The 23,213-nt window shown below is 50.8% G+C and overlaps 13 protein-coding genes across 13 annotated transcripts; 4 read left to right on the top strand and 9 right to left on the bottom strand.

The window, feature by feature from the left end:
• Positions 1–266: 266 nt before the first annotated feature.
• LAESUDRAFT_728153 (uncharacterized protein) lies at positions 267–2,590 on the bottom strand. Its single transcript, XM_040909376.1, is given in 18 exon segments — positions 267–306; positions 374–398; positions 449–524; positions 578–740; positions 1,012–1,058; positions 1,101–1,155; positions 1,186–1,326; positions 1,506–1,521; positions 1,578–1,602; positions 1,657–1,691; positions 1,741–1,766; positions 1,816–1,841; positions 1,891–1,915; positions 2,029–2,162; positions 2,252–2,293; positions 2,359–2,395; positions 2,454–2,546; positions 2,561–2,590. The coding sequence occupies 15 exon segments, from the start codon at positions 2,516–2,518 to the stop codon at positions 465–467; spliced, it is 897 nt and encodes a 298-aa protein (XP_040762069.1). The 5' UTR covers positions 2,519–2,546; positions 2,561–2,590; the 3' UTR covers positions 267–306; positions 374–398; positions 449–464.
• A 741-nt stretch (positions 2,591–3,331) lies between these two features.
• Positions 3,332–4,040, bottom strand: LAESUDRAFT_761178 (uncharacterized protein; the record flags this gene model as incomplete). Its single annotated transcript, XM_040912873.1, has 4 exons — positions 3,332–3,576; positions 3,646–3,756; positions 3,810–3,918; positions 3,972–4,040. 4 exons carry the CDS (start codon positions 4,038–4,040, stop codon positions 3,332–3,334), a joined length of 534 nt encoding a protein of 177 aa, XP_040762068.1.
• Positions 4,041–5,254: 1,214 nt separating this feature from the next.
• On the top strand, positions 5,255–5,878 carry LAESUDRAFT_682871 (uncharacterized protein). The gene is made up of 3 exons (XM_040905806.1): positions 5,255–5,396; positions 5,457–5,664; positions 5,720–5,878. The coding sequence occupies exons 1-2, from the start codon at positions 5,337–5,339 to the stop codon at positions 5,613–5,615; spliced, it is 219 nt and encodes a 72-aa protein (XP_040762067.1). The 5' UTR covers positions 5,255–5,336; the 3' UTR covers positions 5,616–5,664; positions 5,720–5,878.
• A 2,521-nt stretch (positions 5,879–8,399) lies between these two features.
• LAESUDRAFT_728149 (uncharacterized protein) lies at positions 8,400–8,629 on the bottom strand. The gene has a single exon (XM_040909375.1). The coding sequence runs from the start codon at positions 8,611–8,613 to the stop codon at positions 8,431–8,433; it is 183 nt and encodes a 60-aa protein (XP_040762066.1). The 5' UTR covers positions 8,614–8,629; the 3' UTR covers positions 8,400–8,430.
• A 1,178-nt stretch (positions 8,630–9,807) lies between these two features.
• On the bottom strand, positions 9,808–11,517 carry LAESUDRAFT_728144 (uncharacterized protein). The gene is made up of 4 exons (XM_040909373.1): positions 11,181–11,517; positions 11,018–11,122; positions 10,793–10,963; positions 9,808–10,729 (listed from the first exon to the last, which is right to left on the bottom strand). Exons 1-4 carry the CDS (start codon positions 11,367–11,369, stop codon positions 10,304–10,306), a joined length of 891 nt encoding a protein of 296 aa, XP_040762064.1. The 5' UTR covers positions 11,370–11,517; the 3' UTR covers positions 9,808–10,303.
• LAESUDRAFT_728147 (uncharacterized protein) lies at positions 9,860–10,119 on the bottom strand (the record flags this gene model as incomplete). The annotated part of the gene is made up of 1 exon (XM_040909374.1): positions 9,860–10,119. The coding sequence occupies one exon, from the start codon at positions 10,114–10,116 to the stop codon at positions 9,952–9,954; it is 165 nt and encodes a 54-aa protein (XP_040762065.1). The 3' UTR covers positions 9,860–9,951.
• LAESUDRAFT_728143 (uncharacterized protein) lies at positions 11,494–12,206 on the top strand. The gene is made up of 2 exons (XM_040909372.1): positions 11,494–11,858; positions 11,912–12,206. Exon 2 carries the CDS (start codon positions 11,945–11,947, stop codon positions 12,101–12,103), a length of 159 nt encoding a protein of 52 aa, XP_040762063.1. The 5' UTR covers positions 11,494–11,858; positions 11,912–11,944; the 3' UTR covers positions 12,104–12,206.
• Positions 12,207–14,212: 2,006 nt separating this feature from the next.
• On the top strand, positions 14,213–14,605 carry LAESUDRAFT_728142 (uncharacterized protein; the record flags this gene model as incomplete). The annotated part of the gene is made up of 2 exons (XM_040909371.1): positions 14,213–14,340; positions 14,367–14,605. A coding segment is annotated over one exon (165 nt), but the record flags the coding sequence as incomplete, so codon positions are not given.
• LAESUDRAFT_728140 (uncharacterized protein) lies at positions 14,280–14,849 on the bottom strand (the record flags this gene model as incomplete). Its single annotated transcript, XM_040909370.1, has 4 exons — positions 14,598–14,849; positions 14,396–14,525; positions 14,364–14,365; positions 14,280–14,340 (listed from the first exon to the last, which is right to left on the bottom strand). A coding segment is annotated over exon 1 (160 nt), but the record flags the coding sequence as incomplete, so codon positions are not given.
• Positions 14,850–15,380: 531 nt separating this feature from the next.
• On the bottom strand, positions 15,381–16,249 carry LAESUDRAFT_304626 (uncharacterized protein). Its single transcript, XM_040901910.1, has 2 exons — positions 16,165–16,249; positions 15,381–16,108 (listed from the first exon to the last, which is right to left on the bottom strand). Exon 2 carries the CDS (start codon positions 15,956–15,958, stop codon positions 15,419–15,421), a length of 540 nt encoding a protein of 179 aa, XP_040762060.1. The 5' UTR covers positions 15,959–16,108; positions 16,165–16,249; the 3' UTR covers positions 15,381–15,418.
• Positions 16,250–16,268: 19 nt separating this feature from the next.
• Positions 16,269–17,088, top strand: LAESUDRAFT_728138 (uncharacterized protein). The gene is made up of 2 exons (XM_040909369.1): positions 16,269–16,631; positions 16,721–17,088. Exons 1-2 carry the CDS (start codon positions 16,486–16,488, stop codon positions 16,728–16,730), a joined length of 156 nt encoding a protein of 51 aa, XP_040762059.1. The 5' UTR covers positions 16,269–16,485; the 3' UTR covers positions 16,731–17,088.
• A 3,573-nt stretch (positions 17,089–20,661) lies between these two features.
• On the bottom strand, positions 20,662–22,000 carry LAESUDRAFT_304514 (uncharacterized protein). The gene is made up of 2 exons (XM_040901909.1): positions 21,690–22,000; positions 20,662–21,418 (listed from the first exon to the last, which is right to left on the bottom strand). Exons 1-2 carry the CDS (start codon positions 21,808–21,810, stop codon positions 20,907–20,909), a joined length of 633 nt encoding a protein of 210 aa, XP_040762058.1. The 5' UTR covers positions 21,811–22,000; the 3' UTR covers positions 20,662–20,906.
• LAESUDRAFT_761172 (uncharacterized protein) lies at positions 21,956–22,396 on the bottom strand (the record flags this gene model as incomplete). The annotated part of the gene is made up of 1 exon (XM_040912872.1): positions 21,956–22,396. One exon carries the CDS (start codon positions 22,394–22,396, stop codon positions 21,956–21,958), a length of 441 nt encoding a protein of 146 aa, XP_040762057.1.
• Between the last annotated feature and the right edge of the window lie 817 nt (positions 22,397–23,213).

The following is a 23,213-nucleotide window of genomic DNA, read 5'->3' as shown; positions in this document are numbered from 1 at the left end:
TCACGTGACTTCTTGTGCGACGAGAAATGATGAAAAATAATATGCTCCTTAATAGCATTTGTTCCTATAATGACTTGTCAGGTAAAACCGTGACAGATGGGCGAGATAAGGGACAACGAGCAAGAACAAACACCGAACTCAATGCTTGGGCGGCACCCTGTCTTCTCCTCCTGAGATAAGGCTCGCTCGTTCTGATTTCATGAAAAACCTAACGACACAAATAAATAACGAGACACTATACAGGCATGAAAGCGGCTATAGAAACCCTAGCACTTAGTACTTGAGAACAAGTTATCGATCGCTACCGAGACAAATAGTATAATGGCTGCTTAAGCATCTGCTTTTCAAGTCAGTCGTGCATAGAAAAGAATAGTCATGATACTGTCGTGATGATGATCTTGTGGCTATGAACGTGCGCAGTGCAAGGTGAACGTGAAGTGTTAGACAGCTGTTTGGCGGAACGTCTACGGAATGATTTGCGTAGATATACCATATGCGCGGGCGTCAGGCCCGGCATCCTTCGTCTACATGCTTTGTCAGCAGATATATCATTAGGACTTCGAGGCCACATGCTCACAGATGCGAAGTCCATTTCCTCTGCTTGGTCATCGATCAAGGACCCGCCTGATTCAACAGTCGGTAACGTTGGCCTGCCCACTTTGAACTCGATAGGAGCCGTATGCGACAATCCGTCGCTAGAATTTGTTGCAGTTTTACTCACGGACTGTCGGCTGTTCAACCTGAATACAGAGGTCTTAGCAAATGGCACATACGATCTCTTCAGGCAGCACTCACGTCGCAAGAAGAGTATTTGTGTAGGCTACGAGGAAGAGCTATGAGGTTTACGCTCTTCGGAAACATGAAAAACGCACCTTTTGATACAATGATGTTGAAGACCTCAAATGCAAGGGATTTAGGTGCGACCAGGTACTATCAAGGTTGCACGTCAAACAGGCACATATGACTGATGTTGATGACGCTGCTCACCGCAATGAGATCTCCAATGCTGACGATGCTGGAAATGTACTGTCAATCCAACATGTCAATGCGAATATGCGCTATACTCACGTAGGGAGCAGGCCAGTGTTGATCGTATATACGGTCAGCCTCTGAATGATCTTATCGGTCCTGGAAGAACAGCATTCAGCATCTCTGCTTTACGCCCTTCGCATATCACGTGCTCACCGAGCGAAGCCAGTACGACTCCTGAATAGTTGCAAGCAAATCGTGCAGGCGATTATAAGGTCAAGGGCTGATGTTGTGGTGTCCGCGGTGATCGCGACCCACTGTTGGAGGCTTGTATAAGTTGTTACTGGAGAACCCGCCCTTGTCGCACGCACCCTCAGGCCAGTTATACTCGTCCACAGGCGCGGCCCTCCAGTAATTCTACGACCGGTATAAGTCAACTATGGCATGTCAGGTCGAATTCAGTCAACTCACGATTTCAGAGATGCAACTAAATTTCGAGCAATCAGGAACAGATCAGAATATTCAAAGAGTCTCACCCACGGAAAGCCAGCGCTAAAAAACTTGCATTCAGCCTTATCACAGTGAATAGCTATTTTGGGGGCACTCACAAAGAGGTAACAGCGAGAACGCCGCCTAGCAAGACTGTCAGTGTCAAGCCCGAATGTATACTACCGCTCCAATACTTACGAGAAAGACTGCATAGATGACCAAGCGCCTGTTCACTGTACTGCGGTGAGTCCATGTCCACAATCTAGAGACGCAATAACTTACGCATCCATATGCGGTAGATCAGAAACCTGCACATAGGTCTCAACACTGGCATGCTCAATCTGATGACTAACTCACTCGTGAACGATGAAGGCTATGATACCCTGCGAAAAAGTGAACATTAGCCATTCATAATGGGTTTTTGAGACACACAGAGACGATGGGCTCGGCCTTGAGGCTACATCAACAATCATCGGCTGCCGACATCGACAAAGGAGACGTACAGCAATTCCCCTGTGATCCAGTTCATGAGACGACATGATCAAATAAAACGATACCGCACATACTCACCATTCCATGTACATAAGCGCAAGTGGATCCAGGAAATCCGTGATCAAGTATTTGTACAGGCCGTATGCAACCATCGCCAACGAGAGCGAGTCGAGAAACCTGTACCGAAAGATCATGATTCGTCGGGTTATCGGCTGTGATACTTGAAAACATACCAAAGCAAGGCCACCTGCGAGCGGTGAGAACAGTCAGGTCTGAAAATATTACAGTAGATTCAACATACCAGGAGTTTGAGTATAACCTTGTCGTTTGGATAGGTCGTATACTTCAAGTCATGGAGTGACTACATCAGTACCAACGTAACAAGCTGCATGTCATCGAAAACCATACATAGAAGATCGTCTGCAATGTCGTTATTCCATGAAACCTAGAACGTCGACATGTCAATGAATTTCTGCGAAGTTCTTTTGGGGAACAAGGCTTACACCGCGCCCAACAGGAGACCAACAAACACGGCGCCCATCGTGGGGTTGAGATCAATGAGAGCCATGGCAGCTACCGAAGTGAGAGAGGTCAGGCCTCAGGACTTAGGGACAGAAATGCACGCATCAGCACCGTCTCCTCTCATATACTCTCCGAACCATTCAGTCTCTCCAATGGCAAATGGGCCAATACGCATCTCGCACTTGATCAATCACAGTATAGATGGCTCAGTAATCAGTAGCCGCACGCCATGGCTCATGTCAGGACAACGTAGACGGAAAATGAGCAAACAGCCCGACAGTATCACCGAGGAATTGGCGAGGATCAACGCACGAGTTGATCAATACAGCACCGGTGACTCAATGGCCGCACAATGCGCACATCCAGGCTCGTACCAGAACAACGTAGCCAGAAAATGAGCAAATAGCCTGGCAGTATCACCGACGATCAATGCACGAGCTGATATCTAGGCATGAGCGTTCGTGGCTCAAACACGTATGACCACCCCCCAAGACTTCGCTTAATCATCATTATTGTTGATATAACCATGCAAGGTTTGCTTCCATGCCGATGAATGCGACGTTTGCAATTATGAGACATGGTTTGATTCCTAGGCGAGATACAGGTAGGTTTCAGCCTGCATCAGCGGACATTAGGTGAGAAGAAGCTTGATTGACTTACTGCACTACATGCTCAGGACAAATATTTGAAACGCCTTTCGCGCGCTACGCATGCACCGCTTGGTCCTGCTTCTTCTCACGTCATCGCTGGGTTCCGCAGCACCACTTATGAGACTGACTATCAATCTGCATCGCATCCCAGGCACGCACCTCCTACGGAAGATCTATCCCAAGGTCTACAGTATATCCTCCGTCGTTTCTCACAGCTCCTTCGGTAACTCGGGGCCCTCAGCCCACCGGCTTGGTTTGCACACCATTCCCGAGGAGATAACGTGCACACCATGGAAGATGCTCAATTCAGCATGTACCGCTGGCCCTATAGAGTACAACAGCAAATGCCGAGCATAGCTGCCTTTTTCCAGATGCTCATAAAACGCATTGGTAATGAAGCTGTAGATGGGGAAAAAGATGGGCCCGACGGAGTGTGCGTACTTCTGCACTCCTTCTGGGAAAGGTTGTGGGGTTCAAATGTGGACGTAGCATATGCGACCGGGAAAGGAGAAGACATACTCACCTGTATTGACGACGCCTGGGTGAATGGCCATCACGATGATTGGAACGCCCTCTGCATTGAGTCTTCTGTGCAATTCCTTTACGAACACGATTTCTGTCAGTTTGGTTAGTGCTGCAGCATCCTCATCAGTACGAACATGCAAATACATGCATTTTCAGATGCACAGTATCGCTGGTATTGAGCAAGCGAGTAATCTTTGTACTTAACATTGAAGTCCTCGGCATTGCGGAGGTGCACGTCATTTGGAGCGTTGAAGTGCTCCTTTGAGGAGGGCTATAGATATGTAATGTTAGCCAATCAATTAGCAATGTGTTCGTGCCACCCACATGAACAATGCGAACATCACTATTCCGCTCTCCTGCTGTCCGTTTAAGTGTCGGAAGCACAGCTCGCATGAAGAGGAAAGGGCTCAGATAACTGCAATGAATCATAAGGCCCGTTGACTGTTTCGCCAGCGCCCACAATGTGACGCTCGATTGAGCATAACCACATCTTGAATCCCTGTTACACCATCAACGGGTGATGATTGAATTGCACCACATGCCAGCGAAACTCACCATCGGACGTCTTGGCGTAGGATACAGCAATCTGTCGCGGGTCCCAAATTGAGCGAAATGTATCTCTTGTGTCTATACGCTCACAAGGCAGCACAATTCACTGACTTATCATCATTTACACGGATGAGCAAAGAGCACGGTACTGCAAGTAGAATGCCCGTACCCACGGCGTCTAGTTTGTTCTTTTTCTCCATGAGCGACTCCGCTGCTTTCTTCGCAAGCTTGGGGTCGCTGAAGTCGGTATGTAGCCATAATCATATTATTTGCCCGCGACTTGCGTTCCTTCAGTGACAACGATAACTTTGTCTCAGGTCGGGGAGATCATCCGGAGTGAAGCGTCTGAGAAAAAATGATCCCATGGTGGCAGCGAAGGGGGGGGGGAAGAGACGGGTATGAGGGAGCCCTTCTTCGTCAAACTAGGTTGACGTTCCCTCAGGGTGACGGTCACGAGCCTCGAGGACCCCGAACCACCAACACCAGTATGTACCGCTTCGTAAGTTCGGCGGACGCTTGCGAGGAAGAGAGGATGTAATAAGTATATGAAAACCTTGTGTGGGGGAGAGGATTCAGCAGCCGGCTGCCTGTGCCCGTGGGTTGGGCAGCCACGCGGATAATCGGTGCTCGGGGTCCTAGTTGGAGGTGTCTAAGGTCCTAACTTCGGGTTGGCCAGCTCCTGATTCGCTGGCCTGCGATCCGGGGCTCCGAGCGTGAATTGAATGAGCCGAATACCTCGAGAGTAAGGCGGCGGAGTAGCTGGCTAACGAGGGGTGGTACGACTACACCACCACTAAATGCTATGTAGCTTAGTATTAAGTTCTGCCTTGTATATGACAATGAACTTTCAACACTCAGATCAAACGACCCTCCCATGAAAAAAATTGTTAAAACTTTGTTATCGATTTCATGCTCTTTTAAGGATGGCATGCCGATGCGTGAATTACTTATGTCTGGAGGCCCGTAGACATCGTGTTCAGCCACAGCCGCGTCGTACATCATCACGTGGCCGCGTATTGTGCGATTCAGTGGGTGCGCGCTTGTTCGACCGCTACCACCACCGCTGTTGCTCTCTCTAGCAGTGTTCTGATATTCAGGGCATAGCATTCGCAGCAACACCCTCTCTAAGGCATTTATACTATGGAGAACCCACACGCTGAACGACAGAATATCCTCCTTCAGCGCATCATCAAGAATGCCGTACGTTTCCCCGTTTCTTGTCGGGGTCGGCTGCGTAGTCTTCATTGACATAAAATCTAGGATAAATGCACAGAAACAATCATTGAGTTGAATCATTGTCTGGAGGAGATTATCCGCGCAAACTCGCAGGTGAAGACAGCAGCAGATTTGGTGACGAAATATCGGAAGAATGTGCAATACAACTTGGAGGCGATGAAAGGCTCAGAAGATGCGAAGTAGCTGTGTGTCGACCAGGAGGGACACGAGGGATTTATGTTGTTACCGAGCTGTGAGTTGGTCGCATGTCATATTCTTGGTCCCGGAGTTGACACAACTTTTCCAAGCACCAATCGTCAACTTCAGACTGCATGAATTACTGAATATGCTGTACATTTTGTACTGTAGCCGTATAATGTAGACGTTATGGAAGCATCGCTCTTCTCAACGACAAGTACTGATGACTGCTATGTGAAATGGCGGTTTTGTTGTCCTTCCTGAGTCCTCACTCGATAGTCCATTTGCTTGTATATATAGTGGAGGTGCCAAATCTGACGTGACTTCATGCATTTCCAGCTTCACAAGTACAGCACTACATCTGTCATACGCTGCGCACCGATGGCCCACAAGTTCAAACTGATACCATGGTGGTTGCGTTGAGCTAACTGGCGGCAAGGCGAGCGAAATTTCAACGCCACTGTCGGAAAGTTAGACGCCACTGTCGTGCCAGCGCTCAGCGCGAGTGAGTGGCCGGATCAAAATCTTTTCATCGAGCTCCTATGTCCGCCGTCACTCGTTGCTTTGGTCGCCTCAGACGTCGGCGTCATGACTTGTGCCGTTTTGTGTCTGCAGCGTTATATCTGGGAAGCTGAGGCGGCGTGCTGTACCAGAAGGGAATCTCAAGTGCTTGCGCGATTAACCCTGCCGCAGAGGTCGTTTCGTCGTGGTTGGGCCTCTGGGTTTGTGCCTTGGGTTAGAATCGGCGATTCACTAGTGACCAACATGCTCAGACTGCTTCAGTTCTCCACGTTGCAATCGTACTTCTCGGCTGCCAGCGCTTCGTGCGTATCTTGCAACCGATCTCCTCCCGCCTTCCTCAGTTCGAATAGTTCGTGCGATTTGTAAAGCTGGGTAAAGAAGGCATGGGGGCATTAGGAATTATGACATGTAGAAGAAAGAAACGTACCTGCAGCTCCCTGTTTGCATCCTTGCCGACCTGTGGCTGAGGCGCGAAACGCTTCGGATGGCAAGGGGAGCTCCCACTACCATTGTCGAGGTATGCGGGATTCTGCAAACTAATGCGGATGAACATCTGGATGTACTCTGATGTCTGTTAAATTTCTAGGAAGCCAAACTTTGTGAGTAATGGAGCAAAGAAGGAGCAGTATACCTTTTTATTGATCCGAATCGTAGTTTTGTTCAACAGTGTCGCACTAACTGCATCTCTAAAACTGACACCCTCGCAAAGGTCCTACAGCTGGTTTCATAGGCTCCATGCCATATTGAGGTCCTCTTTTTCATTCCATCAATCAAGTCCGCGCTTGGGACCGTGGTCTCCGGGAATGGCTTCCAGCGTGAAGATGGCTAGATGGACAAGAGGACGCGTCAATCCATTGCCTTCTGCTACACCGTTCGGGCGTGAATGACATCTCATCAACCTTTGGAATATGCTTACAGATAGCTGGGAGCTTGTGATTGCGAGGCTAGACACAGTTACAAGAGGCCGCACATACTCGACCGAACTGCAAGGTATTCGTGAGCATGCAGCATAGAGCGATACCCCAGTCGAGTCCAGTCGACTTACTGTTCTCTACCAGGTCGCTACGTGCGCTCACGCGGTGCTTCACATACCTCAATTCACGACACTCACATTGTGCCTAAATGGCGCATTTTTGCGCAAGTGATCCGGTTACCCGGAAATCGGTATGCCCACCCGTCATGTAGTGCAGATTTAAAGGTCCCCAAGATTAAAAAACCACTTTCGTGGCCTCAGTCTTCCCCGTCTTCGCACGCCTTCGGAGAATAATTGAAGCCCCGACGTTCAGGCTGAAGCTGACTGCTCCACGAAGTACCTGGAATGTTGGTCGCATATAGCAGAGCTGAAAGGATAATGGCGGCTGATCTATGTGCGACAGATCAGATCCTTCTAGGGATGGCATGTGGCCACTCGACCTATGGTTATTGTTCCTTCGAAAGCGAAGAACACCGAACATAAGAAGGTGTATCCTACTCTTTCACTCGTAGATCGGATCGGCGAAGGATATGAGAGATGCAGCAAAGGCTGTTGGTGCTCAAGGGCGAAAGAAAATGCGCAAAATGCGAAACATGCATTCTGAACTAAGTTAATCCAAGCATCTACGCCCCTGTGGCGAGTGGTATGACCACAGAAATCAAGGGCTATAACACGCTAAGTAATTGTCTGTGTAACTCACTCGAGTGAATTGTACCTGAACCTGCCTGACATTACAGTTATAGCTCCTAGCAACTTCGACCGCGACGTGTCGCATTGCGCATACATCATTTCCTCGCCTCACGGGCAACGGGCGCCAGTCCCATAAAGTGTACCTGGACTGGAAGAATTTGTGCGCATGTTGTTTTCTATCATTTTTCTATCTTCAAGGCTGCATAGCCGAATGGGGCTTCCTTATACATGTACGTGTGTTGGGGTTCACTTGCACACCACGAACTGCCGTCATTTGTCCTCAATGTCATCCGTCCTCCATTTATTATTATAAGACTCTGAGCCAGCCGCACCAGCCATGCACCCTCTGCCTTTCTTCCCCGGTCACGAGACGCCTCACAGCGAGGCAATTCACTGCTTTCTTGGTCCTGCGGCGGATCGTAGTGCAGAGCGGCGCAAGGAACACAACCGGTTATAACGGAAGCTTGATACAACTCACCGATAAACTGCTGTATGCCGTCGATGTCCGAAGAAGTGCCATCCGTCGCTGGCGTGTGCTCGTCAACGCGTTGGTGGTCGCCAACGTGTGCCATTTGCAGTGGATACACAATCCGAACTCAAATCCCGGCACCGACGTCATGGATCGAAAGGCCACATTCATCCATCAAAGCCATACGTCTGCCCAGGACCTTCTACGGAGAGCATCGCAAGCCAGGGATCTGAGACGTCGAACAATTCCTGTGACGAATCACAAAGTGGCTTGGTGTTTCCGGCCTTCCCGAGCGCTCCCATACCTTTCGTGAAGTCAGGGTCTTCGACGTCAAATATGGCTCCGCCCATCAACTGACACGGTCGCTCTTTCTTCGCATCTTCAGTATGGGGAAGTTTCTCAAAGTCTCTCTGATCGTCGCCCGTGGATTCTTCGGTTGTGGCGTAGGATCGGCTTTCGAAATTCTGCTGGCAAAACAGATTGTCATTATGGTTATAGGGTACGCAACGTGTGCTTACCCATTTCCTCGTAAAGGCCATATTGTCGGCCATCCTCTTCAACTCCGCATTCTGCTGATTCTCCGAGTCTGGGCACCTTTCATCTACCAGTGGCACTGCTAGTCTCGACGGAGCTGCTGACTTGGATGATGACTTTGTGCCATCTACGTAAGTAAATAAACCCAATGATGCCTAATGTCAGCTTACAGTTCGGTTGCAGTCCTCAAGACGGGGCTGATCGCAGTGAATGCTGCAGCTATGCGCTGTACTGTCTGAGGAAAGTACAGAGCCTGATGGGCCTACTGGTACTGGTCGTGAACGCCGGATTGGGATACTTTGTGGCCCGTCGTATCCGAACTGGAGCGATTAATGGTAAGCACAGAGATTATGACGAACGTAACGATTCGCTGACTTACAGACTGAATTTCGTGGGTCGTCTTAACTTCTGCGCTTGCAGCCTTTGTAGCCGTGAGAGTTCTCAATGAGCTTGTCCTACTTGCACGGTCTTTTCGCACTGGCTTGGCTTTTAGCTCGATGATAAGCAAGATTCTGCGTTTAACGGCTGCTCCAGCCTTCTTCAAAAAGGAAAAGCCCATCTATAGGCCGTCTCTGGAGATGAAATGTCACGCTGCCATAGTAATATCAGTATGTGATTCTGTAGCTGAATGTACTCGCGGGTATACTGACATAGATTTGGCATGAAATGAGTACGGAAGACCGAGTGGCGTACTGAGCGGGTCATGATCAAGTGCGGCATCCCAGAAAGGGATCGCTTATATCTGGGCGCTAACAGTCTTAATGGGCGATTCCAAAGCAATCGCAATCTGCCTGAACCCAACGGGCCGGAAAATGGCTTCGAACTCCATGACTCATCTTAGCATGCATAATCTGCCGCTCACCAGTGCAGGGTGCCGTCGCTAGATACCATGTGTGACGTTCACGTCTGGTCTTCATCCGACGTCTCCGCTGCTCTTCAGCTACAGCGCACTTGCTCTGCGTCGTCGACCGCTTATCAGCAATAGCGTGTCCAAGTGTACCATTCTATACCTTCGCATTCCATCGCCTCGAAAATGATGGGCTGATCCCCTAGCTCGAACCCACCGCATTGTCATCGCTAATGAACACATCTAGCGAAACAACCATTTACCATGCAGAATCATACTTGATCTAATCTGGATACCACTTCGGTTTCTAACTACCCTCGATGCCTCTGGTGGATGGTCCGGAATGCAATTTCTCTTCGTTTCTTCGTAGAAATCGTTCATCATAACGCTGGGCTACCGTGAGTGTCGTGGCATATATCCGCACAAAATACAGCAACGCGTTCCAAACTGCATAAGAAAAGGAAGAGAGCATATCGATATGGCATAGTGCGTAAGTCCTCTCGTTCAACTTGGAGATAGAAAGCATAGCTAAAAATTACTCTCTTTTTGTCGTGTTTTTGGTGGTGAAGAAGGAGGTGGCTAGTCTTTTTTCTTGCGGTGTTCATGATGGTGAAAGGAAGTCATACGTGTGAACATGAGGCCACGGCTCGAATGGTCGCCTACCATCCTCTTGACCTGTCGGAGTCCAGCTTCTTGTCAGTACGTGTGCTATGGCTCATCGCACTTGCTGGCACGCGGAAGAAAGACTCTGCGCCTCGTCCTCCGCGGCTACGGAATGTTCGACGATATCCTGAAGACACACGATATGGTGTATGCCTCCGTTGCTTAGAGAACGATTGGCTACGATGCCTCCCTTCTGATTTCCTCGCTTTCGCTTCACTGCGGTTCGTGCGCTGCATATCGGAGGAGGCTTCTACTGCGGTCGGTAACTGCTCCAAATCCTCATCGACGAATGTGTCACACTCCGAGTGGTCAAGGTGGCTCCCTAATGGCTGCTCTTGTGATAAATCGGAGTCTTCGGCGTCTGAGTGGGAATCGTGTGTGTAATCCTCTGTGTTCGCTTGGCAACTCGCACATGAGCAGGGCTGACATTTTCATGCTCTGTGAGCCGCTGTTCTCGCCTACTATCTATCACGATGAACACTCACCGGTTGCTGGGCGTCTTCAAGCCCAGTCGATTTGTCAAGCAGATTCGGAGCATACTTGTATTTCCAGTCATGCAGTTCGACTGGCAGTCGTGGGCTCCTCAGGCGTGCTATGGGAGCCACTGAATCAGGTTCTGTCCGAAAATGACATGCTTCCTCGACGCATCGTTCGATCTAAACAAGGCTGTCAGTATGTCTTTAGTGTGGGGCGATAGGTCCGTCGCTCACAATCCAATTTGCGGCCTCCCTGTCATGTTCGTGGTCAGGTTCACTATCGTGTCTCCATGACGTTCCTTGGCGGATGAAGGAATCCGTTCGTGGATAATGATACGTCTGTGACGAGAACTGTGGTGAGTTACTAGATTGGCATTCACATTTCTTGCGCACTCACGGGGCCGTGATTCTCGTTCCACCATCCTTGGGTATTCGCGGGCGTGCAGTGCCGCGATGAGCAGCACGATTCTCGTTGTTGCTCATACCAACTACGCGGAAGGTCAGGATGCGGCATGACTATCATCTTAACAAAAGGAATCTTCTTCTTGATAGCGGCACGGGCTCTTCGCAGGAACTTGAATCCCATGTGCAAATAATGAGGAGGGAAGGGATATGGAGCGAGGAAGGTGGGAAGAGATTATGAGATGATGGTCGTGCTGCTCGTGGCAAGTATATCATGTAAAACTGATGCAAAGCCAGCAGAACAAACCCGACAGGTGGCAGCCCGCTTGTTGTAGTCAAGGAAGAAGGTCGAAGCAACACGCGGATTTGCCCAAATGCGTACGAGCGCTTACACGCTTGTGGCGTATCGTGACAGATGGCTTGAGGCCCGTCTGTTAATGTTGTTTGCGGACCTTTGCATTCTATACTCAGCTTGTCATGAACTGAAGGTAACGCTAAGGAATGGACACTTGGTGACGTCGCATAGCTCGCCGGACTGATGAATGTTACTGACCGCAATTTCACATGCACTTTGAGATTCATGCACTAACATCTCGTCACGCAGGCTTCCAACTTCACACGCCTCGCAATCTCGACGAGGGTGCTTGATCTACACTGCGTTTGGATTGCTTGTGTGAGCTATAGTGCATGCTTTTTTGAGCGTACCGGATCGCTGACGTTCTGCAGATGACATACCCTCTTTCGTCTTCAGAGATTCTAATGATCGATCGCTGCACGAGTCAAGACCCCTCGCTACGACTCGATTCACACGCGCTCACTACTATTTGGCACGGTAAGTCAGCAATAAGCGCCAATTTTCCATGGCTCGCCTCGTATGCCACAGTCTCAAAAGGTCATTCCATGAACGAGTATGCCTGAGATAGATCATAATCTGCAAGACTGGTTTCCATTTGAGCAGGATACAAGTGCGCCATTGCGACTATGTCATGTGCTTCTAAAACGTCTTTGATCGCATCAGGAATCATGCGTGGATAAAGCACGTATTGGTGACTCTCAGTCACGGTGCGGGCATTCTTCCCCTACTGACAATCGGCGTCAACATGGCGTCCAGAATTTGAAGGAACGATGGTCAGTACTCTGACTTGAACGGTATGTTGTGTTGTTCTACCAGCTTAATGACGAGATAAGCAGAATGGTAGTGATGGAAGCCTGTATCATTAATTTCTGCCCCTGTATTGAGAAAGATTCCCAGATTCCCTGCCAGTATGATCGGAAGCTCGTTGATTCAATTGTCCGCTGCATGGCATGCAATGCTGGAGCAGCACATGTCCTTGTCTTTGTCGTGTCGAACGCATCATGAGGGTAGTTTTGCGACTGAATGACTGTTGAGATGACACGCGAAAGTTCCAGCCTAGACATGGCAGCGCAACATATTCTGTCATTCTAAGCGTTGCTGGACCGCAATGTGATGGTGCCACAAGGCCACGCCACCCGCCACTGACCGCGCATCACCGGCTCGGGCGCTTTCGAACTCTTCGCACTGCGGCATTATGGCTACCTTTCTCGACGAAACTCGTTGCATATGATATTTACTCGACAGTCTCAGGTATCTGACATCGTCTCGTAATGGTAGGACATTGAAAATATTTAGCAGCAGCAAGCCTCAAGGCAACAAGGACATTTACAAGCGGGGTTTCGGGCTACAGAGTCAATCATCCGAAAATCTGGATACATTTAGGAACTATTTCAGTCACACACCGCTTCACTTTCATGGTTGCTTCATTCATCACAGTCAAAAAGTTGCTCCGGGAAGTTCGCCCTCATACTAGGCCGTAGGTATCGCGCATCAAGATGTCCATTTGTGCCTTATTAACGCCTCTTCACACGATCCGTCCCGATGTACGGGGATTGTTGCGTTAATTAGACTTCGAAAATGTCTTTCTCGTGGCTGCGAAGAACAAACCGGATTGCTGCAAGTGTATCGTCGGTGGACTCGCGATCGTTCCCTTTGTACCGGCCATCCGGCTCATAGAGTCTCCTGACTGTGGTCGTGCTCAGCAGGACCGGCCGCAGGAGCATCTTCCATTCAGCCAACCGGTAGCCAATCCAGCCTTACTGTCGAGGGTAAAGTCAGATCACTCGGAACTCCTTACTTAACGACACAACTCGCCGGTTTATATCATCTGACCTGGAAGATAGTTCGTCTGTGTCAAATGAGCGCAACCATCCTTGGTTTGGGACACTTGGCTTGGGACACATAGGCAAGCATGCATATCGCTTAGATCTCGTCGCTCTGGCTAATACGCCGGTCCCGTTTCGAAGTGTAATAGTGAAGTGAAATACAAAACGAACAATTGCAGGCCACCCAGGAACCTATGCGTTGATGCAGCCTCTGCCTATCTTCTACAAATTCAAATGCATCGTACGACAGCCCCTCTGTAATCTTCACCGCGAGCGCTCACCAGTGGCATTGTCGGATCTCAAGTATGGCGATCGTAGCTTGTTTCGTAGATGATGACTCTGTCGACGGCAGCATTGGTGGGGATATTACATGTTAATGAGGATCGAGCCTGCGCTCGCCTACTCCGCGGACTGTCTGGACGAGCTGGTTGTCCACGCCCCTGTGCTTGCATGTGGGTTCTCCGGGACTGATGGCCATGCGCGCTCTCCTCGCAACAAGTACTGCAGCAACGGCGACGATACCTGGACGTCATGGGCGGCAGAGGTTGGAGGCCGGTGAAGAAGATGTTCTGCGGGCAGCACGCCGACTCGACGTAGAGCACCTTCCCAAGGTCGCCGAGAGAGTCTACGGAGGCATTCTTGGAGAGCCCTGCGGTACGTGTCCTGGAGGGAGCGGAGCGTGTGGCTGTCCTCCGTCGTGCCCTGTGTTTAGTAGACTTTATGGGGGTGACAGTGTCCTTTAATGGGAGGTGAGCTGTCTGAATGCGTATGCAGCGGATGATTTGCTTACTGATGCTGAGGCCGCCGTAGTCGTTGTTCCTCCGTTGTGAAGGCTCGGCGCCCTTGACCACTGCTCATCTTCCTCAAGAATGTTGCGCAAGAGTGGTTCCGGAAGCGGTACTGATGACATTGCTGCGATCAGTTCTTGAGGGTTCTCTATGGGAGGTGATAACCCGGTAATCGGTCCTACTGACTGAGCCATCGTTAGCCATCCTGAGGACAAGTACCACATGCTGCTCGACGTACCGTTGGACTTAGACCACTCGTCACCACCCTACGCCGAAAGTTGATGCGGACTGGAATGTGCTCCGGAGGTGTTGCTGTGTTTCCGGTATGGAGCTGGGGTGCCGATCGTGCAAGGACTTCGACACGGCCGCTACTATAGCGGCCCGCTTTAGTGACCTTAAGACAAACGGTGAGCGTACAGGCTTTAACGGGCTAGTCGGTTGACTCACTGATCGTCCATCTCCATCCGTTTTCGTTTGTACGTTCATAGAATCCAGAGAGTCGGATATCGTAGCAAACTGAGCGTTGTTTTGATGCACGCCGGATCGATATTGCGCCACAAGTTGAATGGTGGTCCAAGTTCTAGTTAAGAAGCCGATGATCATTGCGGTGGGCGATCAAGTTAGATATCGCGGATTGCAGTGAGTAGCTTTCGGTACAAAATGTCGAGCACGTTGATCGTGAACAAGAGATGCTTTTCTAGCGAGAGAATGGGGTGATAGTGTTGTGCCGACGAAAAGCGACACTGGCAGTTTTAAGACGCGGAGCGAGTGGCTCATGGACTACTCTAATTGTCTAGCTGGGCGCTAATACTACAAAGTTGGCCACAGAACACAGGACAGCGGCCGTTGTTGAGATCGAGCTTGCTCCCAAATGACATCTTGAAGGACGTTGATGCATACGGCTGTGCTGGATATATTCATGGTGCTCCCATCAGATTGTCAGGCAGCGTTTACCCTTCTTGAAACTCAAGAGAATTTATAAAGACGGACGACGTCTTTGCGGGGTCATGCAGGCCGAGCATCAATCTTCTATGCATTGAACATGGATCGTTGATCGTTTATCCTGCCGTTGTCCAGTTTGCAGTGGGAGAATTAGTCGAAAATCTGCCGTCTTTTTTGAATCGCTCGTGAAGCAGAGTGAAGCAGGCATGCATCATTATTCGGAGTCGAGCGTAGCTTTGCTCGGTCGATTCGAGGGCATGAACGCAAGCTTTAAAGCACTTGGAGCCCACAATTGTAATATTTCTCAGATATTTCCGGCGAGTTACACGAGGCATCCTGAGTGTGGCCACGTAGACTTGCTTTCAGCTTGAGAGCAAGCCCTAGTAGCAATGAGCGAAATACAACTACGATCAACTTTTGAAGCTATAGTAGTGGTGATTAGCGGTGCCACATGGATCGCGCGCCACTGCCAGCAGCTCGAGCGCCCGGTCACTGAGGGAAAGTCTTTCCTCGCCTTCAGTTCATGACTCCCTCGTAAGCGGGTCATCGGTGAGTAGCGTCTTGTCTGACCTACCAGCCACAACGGGAACTCATGGTGAAACCAGGAGGGCGATGCTGCGGCCACGGCAGAAAGGGACAAGCCCGGCGAGCCGGATGCTCTCAGAAGCGGCCCTTCAAGACTCAGGGAAAATACCATGCTCGGCGTGTGGCTTATCACAAGCAGCGCCAGGAGAGAGACGAGGTGTTCCATCGCCTCAAGGGGAGGCTGCGAGTGGGATCGCCGCTTTGAAGCCATCTGGGATAGGCAGACAGAGGCATGAAAGGCGTGGGGAAAGGAGACGGCGGCTAAGATGCTGCACATCTCGCCACGCCTGGCGCTGCTAGGGCTGGAGTTGGACGATCATGTTGAGAGTGAAGTCGTCGAGTGTCGCTATGAAGAGGACGGCCGTTGGTTCTGAGCAGCCGTTGAAGGTCCGGAGGAGCGGGCCCTTGACGTCGACCGCGAGGCGTCCTATAGAACATCGCACTCAACTATGTTATCTCACCAGCAAGTATTAGATCGCTCACAATGTAAATATAAGCGCCTGGCCTGTTATCGAGATCTTCGAGGCGGTGGCATCCATGCGCGGGTGTGACCACCGCCACAGACGCGTTGGTCGTTGATCGTTGGTGTTCGCTTCAACGTGCTCGACTCGCGTTATTTGGTTCCAGTGGCACTTCAACTTCCGACGCGAATATAAGGGCGGCCGTACTCCGGCTCTTCTGCTTACTCTTAAGCAGCTCAGCCGCTCTTTTGCACCGCGCAGACTTGTGACTATAGAGTCTTCCTTCTTTGCCTCTGTTACTCCGGCTATTCGCCTGTCATTCCATTGCGCATACAGCTGAGCCATGGCCACCTCTCCTATGGAGTGCGACGGGGACACCACGTTGGTGAATCCAGAAAACGACCACCGCAGGATCGCGGCATCTCCCACCGAGTGGAGCGACGAGTCGGACTCGTGGTTCGATGATGAGCAAGAATTCGATGCAGAAGCCTTTGCAGGTGCAGAAGACCAAACGTTCACGGACAGCGAATCAGTAAGTCAGCTCGCCAATCAATGTTCGTTTCATCCTGTGCACTCACCAATACATAATACAGGACTCCGACAACACGGACTATTGTCGTCTGTGGAGGCGCATTAGCCCCACTCCGCCTGCCAACCTCGAAGAACGGATTTTGGACTGGAAGAGCCGGACTGATGAGGAAGGGAATTATGTGAGCAGGTGCTTTGTGGTAAGCTTCGGTAGCGGGCAAACACTCTCCAAAATTTTGATATTTCGTCTCCTCTTAGATGCACCAAACAAGGGTCTTCGTGGACAGGTCCGGCAACCCATGACGTACAAAGACAGTTCGCATACTGTCCGGCTTATGATGCCCACGCCGATCCCACCGCCAGAGTCGTCCTATGCCTTACGGAATGGATCGTGGGACTGTCATGTAGCGGACGGCCAAGTAGTTATCACACAGAAGACGTTAGAGGAAGCAGGATCACTGGGGCCTGGATGTGTTGATGCGGGAAGTCTACCTAGAGTTTCCCGCTTGGGGGCGTCCAACAGCAAACGGGTTTTGAATGTCCTGACAATTGCTTACCGCATGCTTTAACTCTTCTCCGCTCATATCACCGATCGTGACCCAGGGTATGTGCTCCAAAACCTCTGCTACACAGAAGGAATACAGCATGGCCGCCGTGGCTCTCTTGAAGGAAGCATGGGAATCTATGTGCAACAGTGCTACCGATGCCATGCTGTTCTGAACGTCAAGCAATACCGCCGGCTGTCATTCACGAGCTGATTCGTCTCCCAGCTGTGTGATGGCGATGAGATTACGTTGGAGGCAATGATGTGCGGTGGTGGTGAGTATAAGGCATCTGAATAGAGGTCATTTGAGTTGGATGAGATCATTACTCTCCACGATAGAATCTCGTCTTGTTTGTGCGGGATGGTCGTACGTTGATCATCGTCATTCGCGAATCAACCCCGCAGATCAGAGTCTTCACCACCGCTTGCATGATGCAGACTGCTTCAGCCACGCTGATGAAGACGAAGTGTATGTGGTGAATCTGAGATAATTGATGAAGTAGCAGCCAAGACACACGAACAAGTCGCATCTCGATTCTCTGGAGTCTGAGGCTCGAGTCTGAGCGGCGGCGCTCGCCCTGACGCGACCACGTGACCTAGCGATGTCCCGCCACACCCGCCACACTCGCCCTGGTTCTCAGTGCTCATCTTCACCGACACCGGCCATCATGCTTTCATGATGGATCGACAATGGCCAGCGTATCAATCAACATTCTATTTTTTACGAGGGGCTTCGTAAAGGTGAATATTCGGCCTTCCTTTCTTCTTGTGCGAAAAGTACAAACTTGAATACTACTCGCACTGATGCTGTCTCTATTACATTGCCGCATAATGTTGCATCAGCAATTTGATGCGTAAAGCTTTATTCAGAAGGCACTTCGCAGAAAATTCTGACCCTGGAATTACACAGGGCTCTTACATTTGCGGGCATAGCTGCTGGGAACTGTGAGTCTTAAGGACCCTACCTATCGCCAGAAAAGCCTGGAAAAGAGCATGCGATATATTAGAGATATTCAAATTAGGTTTCATGATAAAATGGCAAGGAGGGGCGTTTTAAAGAGCTTCATTGAGCTTGGCGCGTTGCATGCACGGCGTTCTCATCGTCTCTCTGTTCGGGCAGACCCGAGTTGTACGCAAGCTTTGAGACTACGATTGCGAGACTATAGCCAAGATAAGGATGAAAGGACTCGCTGAAACGGACCTTTAGTAGGCGAATTCGAATGAGTTGTGGCCACCTACTTCGCGTGCCACAGCGGTCCAGGCTTGCGATTGGCCGCCACATGATGGTGCCACTCCCGCGTCCCCACGACGAAGTAATTTCCCCCACTCATTTTCTGAGCATTTTCTGGCATTCTGTGGCCTGCTCGGATCGCCATCATCTTGCATGCGATACGTTCTTGGACGAAGAGAAGAAACTCTGCACTCAGTTTCGACGCCGAAGAAGACCATTCGTGTCTGCGATGACGGTTGCAATGTCGAAGAAATATCTGGAGCGTTGTCTCATGACTGGATGCCATGAACTTGGCAGACTCGTCCTATGCATTCTCTCATAGTATCAATCTGGGTTTTCGTTGTCGTCAAAGACCTGTTGGCAACGAATGGGCCACGGATTCTCACCCAGATGCTTCCTTGACTCGTCATCTTGCACGCTATCTGTAGCCTCCATGTTCAAAGGGTCTTCATCGAGACAGAGCTATCCCCATTGCTAGAACATGCTGCCTAATACATCCATTTGGGAAACAGGACACGACCTAGTGCGTCTCTTGACACCAGGCTGTGGATCTTCGTGAGCGATCACTGCGATAGCTCGGTCGACCATAAGGCCCTCGTTGCCGTCCCATGGCGTATGTGGGACTCCAAAACCAGAAGGCATGTAGACGTGGTTATTGAATATACCCTGTGGTTCCATGCGCAGGCATCGTGTTCAATGGCATAAGTCTTCGCACAGTATACGTCAACGAGAACTTTAACGAACTGGCCTCCTTCTCAGTTATTCTCGACCTGGACCGGACATTGCTTGCAACTTTCCAACTGATTGCGTGCGGATCTTGGTTGTTAATCCCGGTACGGTGGTCGCATTGGTAGAGCGTGACCGTTGGCAGCATCCTCACGCGAACATAGGCTGTGGATCTTGGTGCTCGATCACTGCGATAGCTCGGTCTTTCATAAGGCCCTCGTTGCCGCACCATGGCGTATGTGGGACTCCAAGGGCAGAAGGCGTGTAGACGTTGTTATTGAACAGCCTTCTTCTGGTTTCATGCGTACGTATTGCGCTCAGTTGCGTAAGTCTTCAAATCATTCACGTCAATAAGAAGTTCAAGGGCTGACCTCTTTCTCAGTCATCCCCAACTCGGAAACCGCTTGCAACTTCCCAAGTGATTGCCTAGACGAAGTTGATCTGTAGTGTCCCGGTACTGTGGTCGCCTTGGTGATTATTGGCAGCATCCTCGAGCAAACGTAGGAGCAGGTCTACTGAGGGGCTCCCCACGTCAGGAGTTCCTCCTCCTCCTTCCCTGTACGAGTGGAGCTTTGCTCTCTGGCCAAGAACTTGGACGTTGCAAGGCGTGGCGCGCAGAACAGGAAAGCCACGAGTAAACAAATTGCCAGAAGCGCGTCATACGTGTCGATTCACGACTAGCAAGTATCAAGACGTTGTTGTGGGCCAGACTATTGAACAGGTGTGGCTGCTCATGGCCGTGGTGAAGGAGAAGCGAGAGGAGAGAGAAAGTCGCGCGTCGACGCTCACATGGACAGGCGCTTACACGACTGTGGCGGAAGAGTCACTCAACGGGCACCCAATTGTTGCTTTGGCTGCACGATCTCGCGGAAGGTTCGCTGATTCTTGAAGTACAGTTGTGCAAATATGTTCTCAAACACAATACGGCCAGTAAGTACATACAGCTTGTCGACAGAAGATGTAGTTAAATGAAATATTTATCCACAGGCCAGCCCCCCCAGCTTCATTTAGCTTACATCTCGCCGCATCACTTGATTGTATACGCTCTCCTACTGTTTTCCGTCCATCGTCCCCTTCTTTCTCCCGACGAGCCCGCGGCCACACATTGCCTATGGCCTAATTGATCGCGAAGGGGCCTGTGATCGTGCGGGAGCCAAAGGGTGTGCTGAGCTAGCGCTTCCGTCGGTACGCGTAGGACAGACAGCGTTGTCTGTCTTCCTGCGACCAGCTCGCGTCCTCGTGCCATTCGTACACGTCCGTCCTGGCAACGTCGACGGAGTCACTATGGGCGCCGACATTATTTCCCAGGTCGGTTTGGGAACCAGTTGTCGAGGACTCCGCGCAGGGGTGTGCTGTCTCGCCGCGGTTGCTCGTCGGTGTGACAAGTCTTACACTCGGTCGTGCAAACAGCTGACAATCCCTCAAATTCTTCAGTTTTGATGCTCCCGTGCGACAGATTTTCACTCACCGAGCGGGAATCCGATGACACTGTCCTCCGCCGCCCATCAAACATTCGCAAATCCAAGAGACTGCTCCACTCATTCTCCAGGATGTGCTGGTGCTGTATAGGCACGAGCGACACTCTCGACCCTGCCGCGGACGCCGTCGGCGTTCCTTGCCTCGATGACTGGAACGCGCGCAGGAGTGGACCGCCAGTCTGCCGACCGCGAATGAAGAATACCAGAGGATACAGTCATCGAGTTCACTTACCATCCAGTCCTCACTGCCTTCATGCTCACACTCTCTTTGGTCGCCCTCCGTATTCGACGCGTCTTGCGTGACCGTCTCCCAGGGCAGCGGAGGGAGCTGATGAGTTGGCCATCAAGAGCATCGCGGTAAGTCGGAGCAGAGATCGTGAAACACGGTAGTGAGTGCACAGATAATGACGGCGCATAGGCACGCAACTGACCGGTTTGTCCTTGCTGCTCGTCTTTGTTTGTGCACTGACAGTGACCTCGGATGCGACACTCATGAAAGTCTTCGCTGCAACTGCCTTCTTGTACTCTCGCGCCCATTGTAGAGGATCGTGATCCATTCGTTGGATGGAGGATATCTGTGTGCTCGTGCTTCTGACCGAGACGCGAGGCTTTTCGAAGAATCCAAGAGCCATGGGAAAATTTACAGCACCGATGGGGTTGAGTGTTCGATGTGGTTCACTGAGGAGAGGCTTTGACCTCTGTGCGTCTTGGAGGATGAAGAGGTAGGAGTTGGCGAAGGCAGCGGTGCAGTCGTCGTGGTTAAGAGCGAAATCGCGCGAGTGGCAAATCGCCATCGATAGCGAGCGCTTATTGGATTGATCGCTGAGGGTGGCGAGTGGCGGCCAATGATTGCGTCCTCTCGGGCTTGGGATAGCAATATGGATTTCGGTGCACTGTGAGTACAGTGTACTCTGCAAATCCATAGATTAGGATTTCTCATAAGGAACTGACTCTACAAGACATAGTATCCGAAACCAGACCTGATTCTGCTCAATAAGCACCAATTGTTGCTTGGCCGCACCATTGCGCGGAAGATTCGCTGATTCTTGGACTACAAATGTGCAATATTCTCAAACACAATACGATCAGTATGTACATACAGCTTGACAAAAGGTGTCGTTGAATGAAACATTTGCCCACAGGCCAACCCCCCAGCCTCATATAGCTTACATCTCACCACATCACTTGATTATAACAACCTGTCCTACCATTTTTATCCAACGTTCCGTCGTTCCTCCCCACGAGCTCGCGGCCGCACATTAACTATGGCCTACTTGACCGTGAAGATCCTGAAGGCTTGTTAAGCCTACTTTTTTCGTCGGTACGCGTAGGATAGACAGCGTTGCCTGTCTTCCTGCGCACAGCTCGGGTTCTCGTGCCATTCGTATGCGACCGACTTGGCGACGTCAGCGGAGTTGTTATGAATGGCGACATTGTTTTCCAGGTCATTCCGGAGAGAAGACGCTGAGGAGTCCGCGCGAGGGCCTGCTTCCTCTCCATGATTGCTCATTGTCATGGCAAGACCATGACTTTGCCTACGGATGACTGGCAATCCCTCCAACGTGTCAATCTCGAGACTCTGGCGCAACAGTGCTGCACTCACCTCTTCGGACCCCAGTGACATCGTCCTCCATCGTCCGTCAAACAGTTGCGGATGCAAGGGACTCGTCCATTCGTTCTCGAAGACGTGCTCTCGCTGTATAGGCACGAGCGACGTTGTCGAGCCCGCCCCGGATGCCGTCGGCATTCCCTCCTTGACGGTTGGAACGCGCGAAGGAGTAAACCTCCAGTCTCCGACGAGGGATGAAGAATAGTACAGGAGAAGACAGTAACCTAGTTCACTCACCTTCCATTCCTCACCGCTTTCGCGCTCACTCTTCTTGATCGCCGTCCACACTCAATGCGTCCTGCGTATCCGTGGGCAATGGAGGGAGCTGACGGAGTTGGTCGTCAAGAGTATGGTGGTGAGTGACAGACGATGACAACGCATGGGCATGCAACTGACCGGTTTGTCTTTGCCGCTTGTCTCTACGTTGCCTTGGCTGCGACACTCATGACAGCCTTCCCTGCAACTGCCTCGTTACATTTTCGCACCCATTCTGGAGGATCATGATCAACTCGTTGGGTGGACGTCATCTGCGTGCTCATATTTCTGGCCGAGGCGCGAGGTTTTCTGAAGAATCCAAGAGCCGTACGAGAATTTACGGTACTGACGGGGATGGGCGTTCGATGATGTTCAACAAGAAGAAGCTTTTACCTCTATCCGCCTTGGAGGGTGAAGAGGTAGTTGGCGAACGTGGGGAGTGCACTCATCGTGGTCAAGAGGGAAGTCGCGCGAGTGGCAAGTCACCATCGATAGCGAGCGCTTAGCGAGTTGATCGCTGAGGGTAGCGGGTGGCGGCCAATGATTGCGTCCTCTCGGACTTGGGACGGCAATATGGATTTTCGCTGCATTGTGGGTACAATGTACTCTAGGAATACGCCACTGAAGGTCTATGGGATTGATATATACAAGACATAACGTCCGAAGACAGTGTTTTGCTTCTCAATCATCCGTTACGACT

The sequence above is a fragment of the Laetiporus sulphureus genome (assembly GCF_001632365.1).
Source record: "Laetiporus sulphureus 93-53 unplaced genomic scaffold LAESUscaffold_33, whole genome shotgun sequence".
NCBI lineage: Eukaryota > Fungi > Basidiomycota > Agaricomycetes > Polyporales > Laetiporaceae > Laetiporus > Laetiporus sulphureus.
The sequence above is the reverse complement of the archived record's forward strand: the minus strand, read 5'-3'. Positions and strand labels throughout refer to the sequence as shown.

What these genes read in the sequence shown, in the direction of transcription:
- LAESUDRAFT_728144 (XM_040909373.1), bottom strand. Translation starts at nt 11,369, where the DNA reads ATGGGATTCAAGTTCCTGCGAAGAGCCCGTGCCGCTATCAAGAAGAAG. An exon ending in GGAACGAGAATCACGGCCCC is followed by an intron (nt 11,123 to 11,180) that starts GTGAGTGCGCAA and finishes TTCTCGTCACAG; the next exon opens with ACGTATCATTATCCACGAAC. An exon ending in TTGAAGACGCCCAGCAACCG is followed by an intron (nt 10,730 to 10,792) that starts GTGAGTGTTCAT and finishes TGAAAATGTCAG; the next exon opens with CCCTGCTCATGTGCGAGTTG.
- LAESUDRAFT_728143 (XM_040909372.1), top strand. Translation starts at nt 11,945, where the DNA reads ATGATCGATCGCTGCACGAGTCAAGACCCCTCGCTACGACTCGATTCA.
- LAESUDRAFT_304514 (XM_040901909.1), bottom strand. Translation starts at nt 21,810, where the DNA reads ATGAGGCTGGGGGGTTGGCCTGTGGGCAAATGTTTCATTCAACGACAC. An exon ending in CATTTGTAGTCCAAGAATCA is followed by an intron (nt 21,419 to 21,689) that starts GCGAATCTTCCG and finishes ACTCGCGCGATT; the next exon opens with TCGCTCTTAACCACGACGAC.
- LAESUDRAFT_728149 (XM_040909375.1), bottom strand. Translation starts at nt 8,613, where the DNA reads ATGGGCGGAGCCATATTTGACGTCGAAGACCCTGACTTCACGAAAGGT.
- LAESUDRAFT_682871 (XM_040905806.1), top strand. Translation starts at nt 5,337, where the DNA reads ATGGAGAACCCACACGCTGAACGACAGAATATCCTCCTTCAGCGCATC. An exon ending in AGCGCATCATCAAGAATGCC is followed by an intron (nt 5,397 to 5,456) that starts GTACGTTTCCCC and finishes CATAAAATCTAG; the next exon opens with GATAAATGCACAGAAACAAT.
- LAESUDRAFT_304626 (XM_040901910.1), bottom strand. Translation starts at nt 15,958, where the DNA reads ATGTGCAGCATCTTAGCCGCCGTCTCCTTTCCCCACGCCTTTCATGCC.
- LAESUDRAFT_728153 (XM_040909376.1), bottom strand. Translation starts at nt 2,518, where the DNA reads ATGGCTCTCATTGATCTCAACCCCACGATGGGCGCCGTGTTTGTTGGT. An exon ending in ATAGCCTTCATCGTTCACGA is followed by an intron (nt 1,767 to 1,815) that starts GTGAGTTAGTCA and finishes ACCTATGTGCAG; the next exon opens with GTTTCTGATCTACCGCATAT. An exon ending in AGTCGTACTGGCTTCGCTCG is followed by an intron (nt 1,156 to 1,185) that starts GTGAGCACGTGA and finishes AAGGGCGTAAAG; the next exon opens with CAGAGATGCTGAATGCTGTT.
- LAESUDRAFT_728138 (XM_040909369.1), top strand. Translation starts at nt 16,486, where the DNA reads ATGGCCACCTCTCCTATGGAGTGCGACGGGGACACCACGTTGGTGAAT.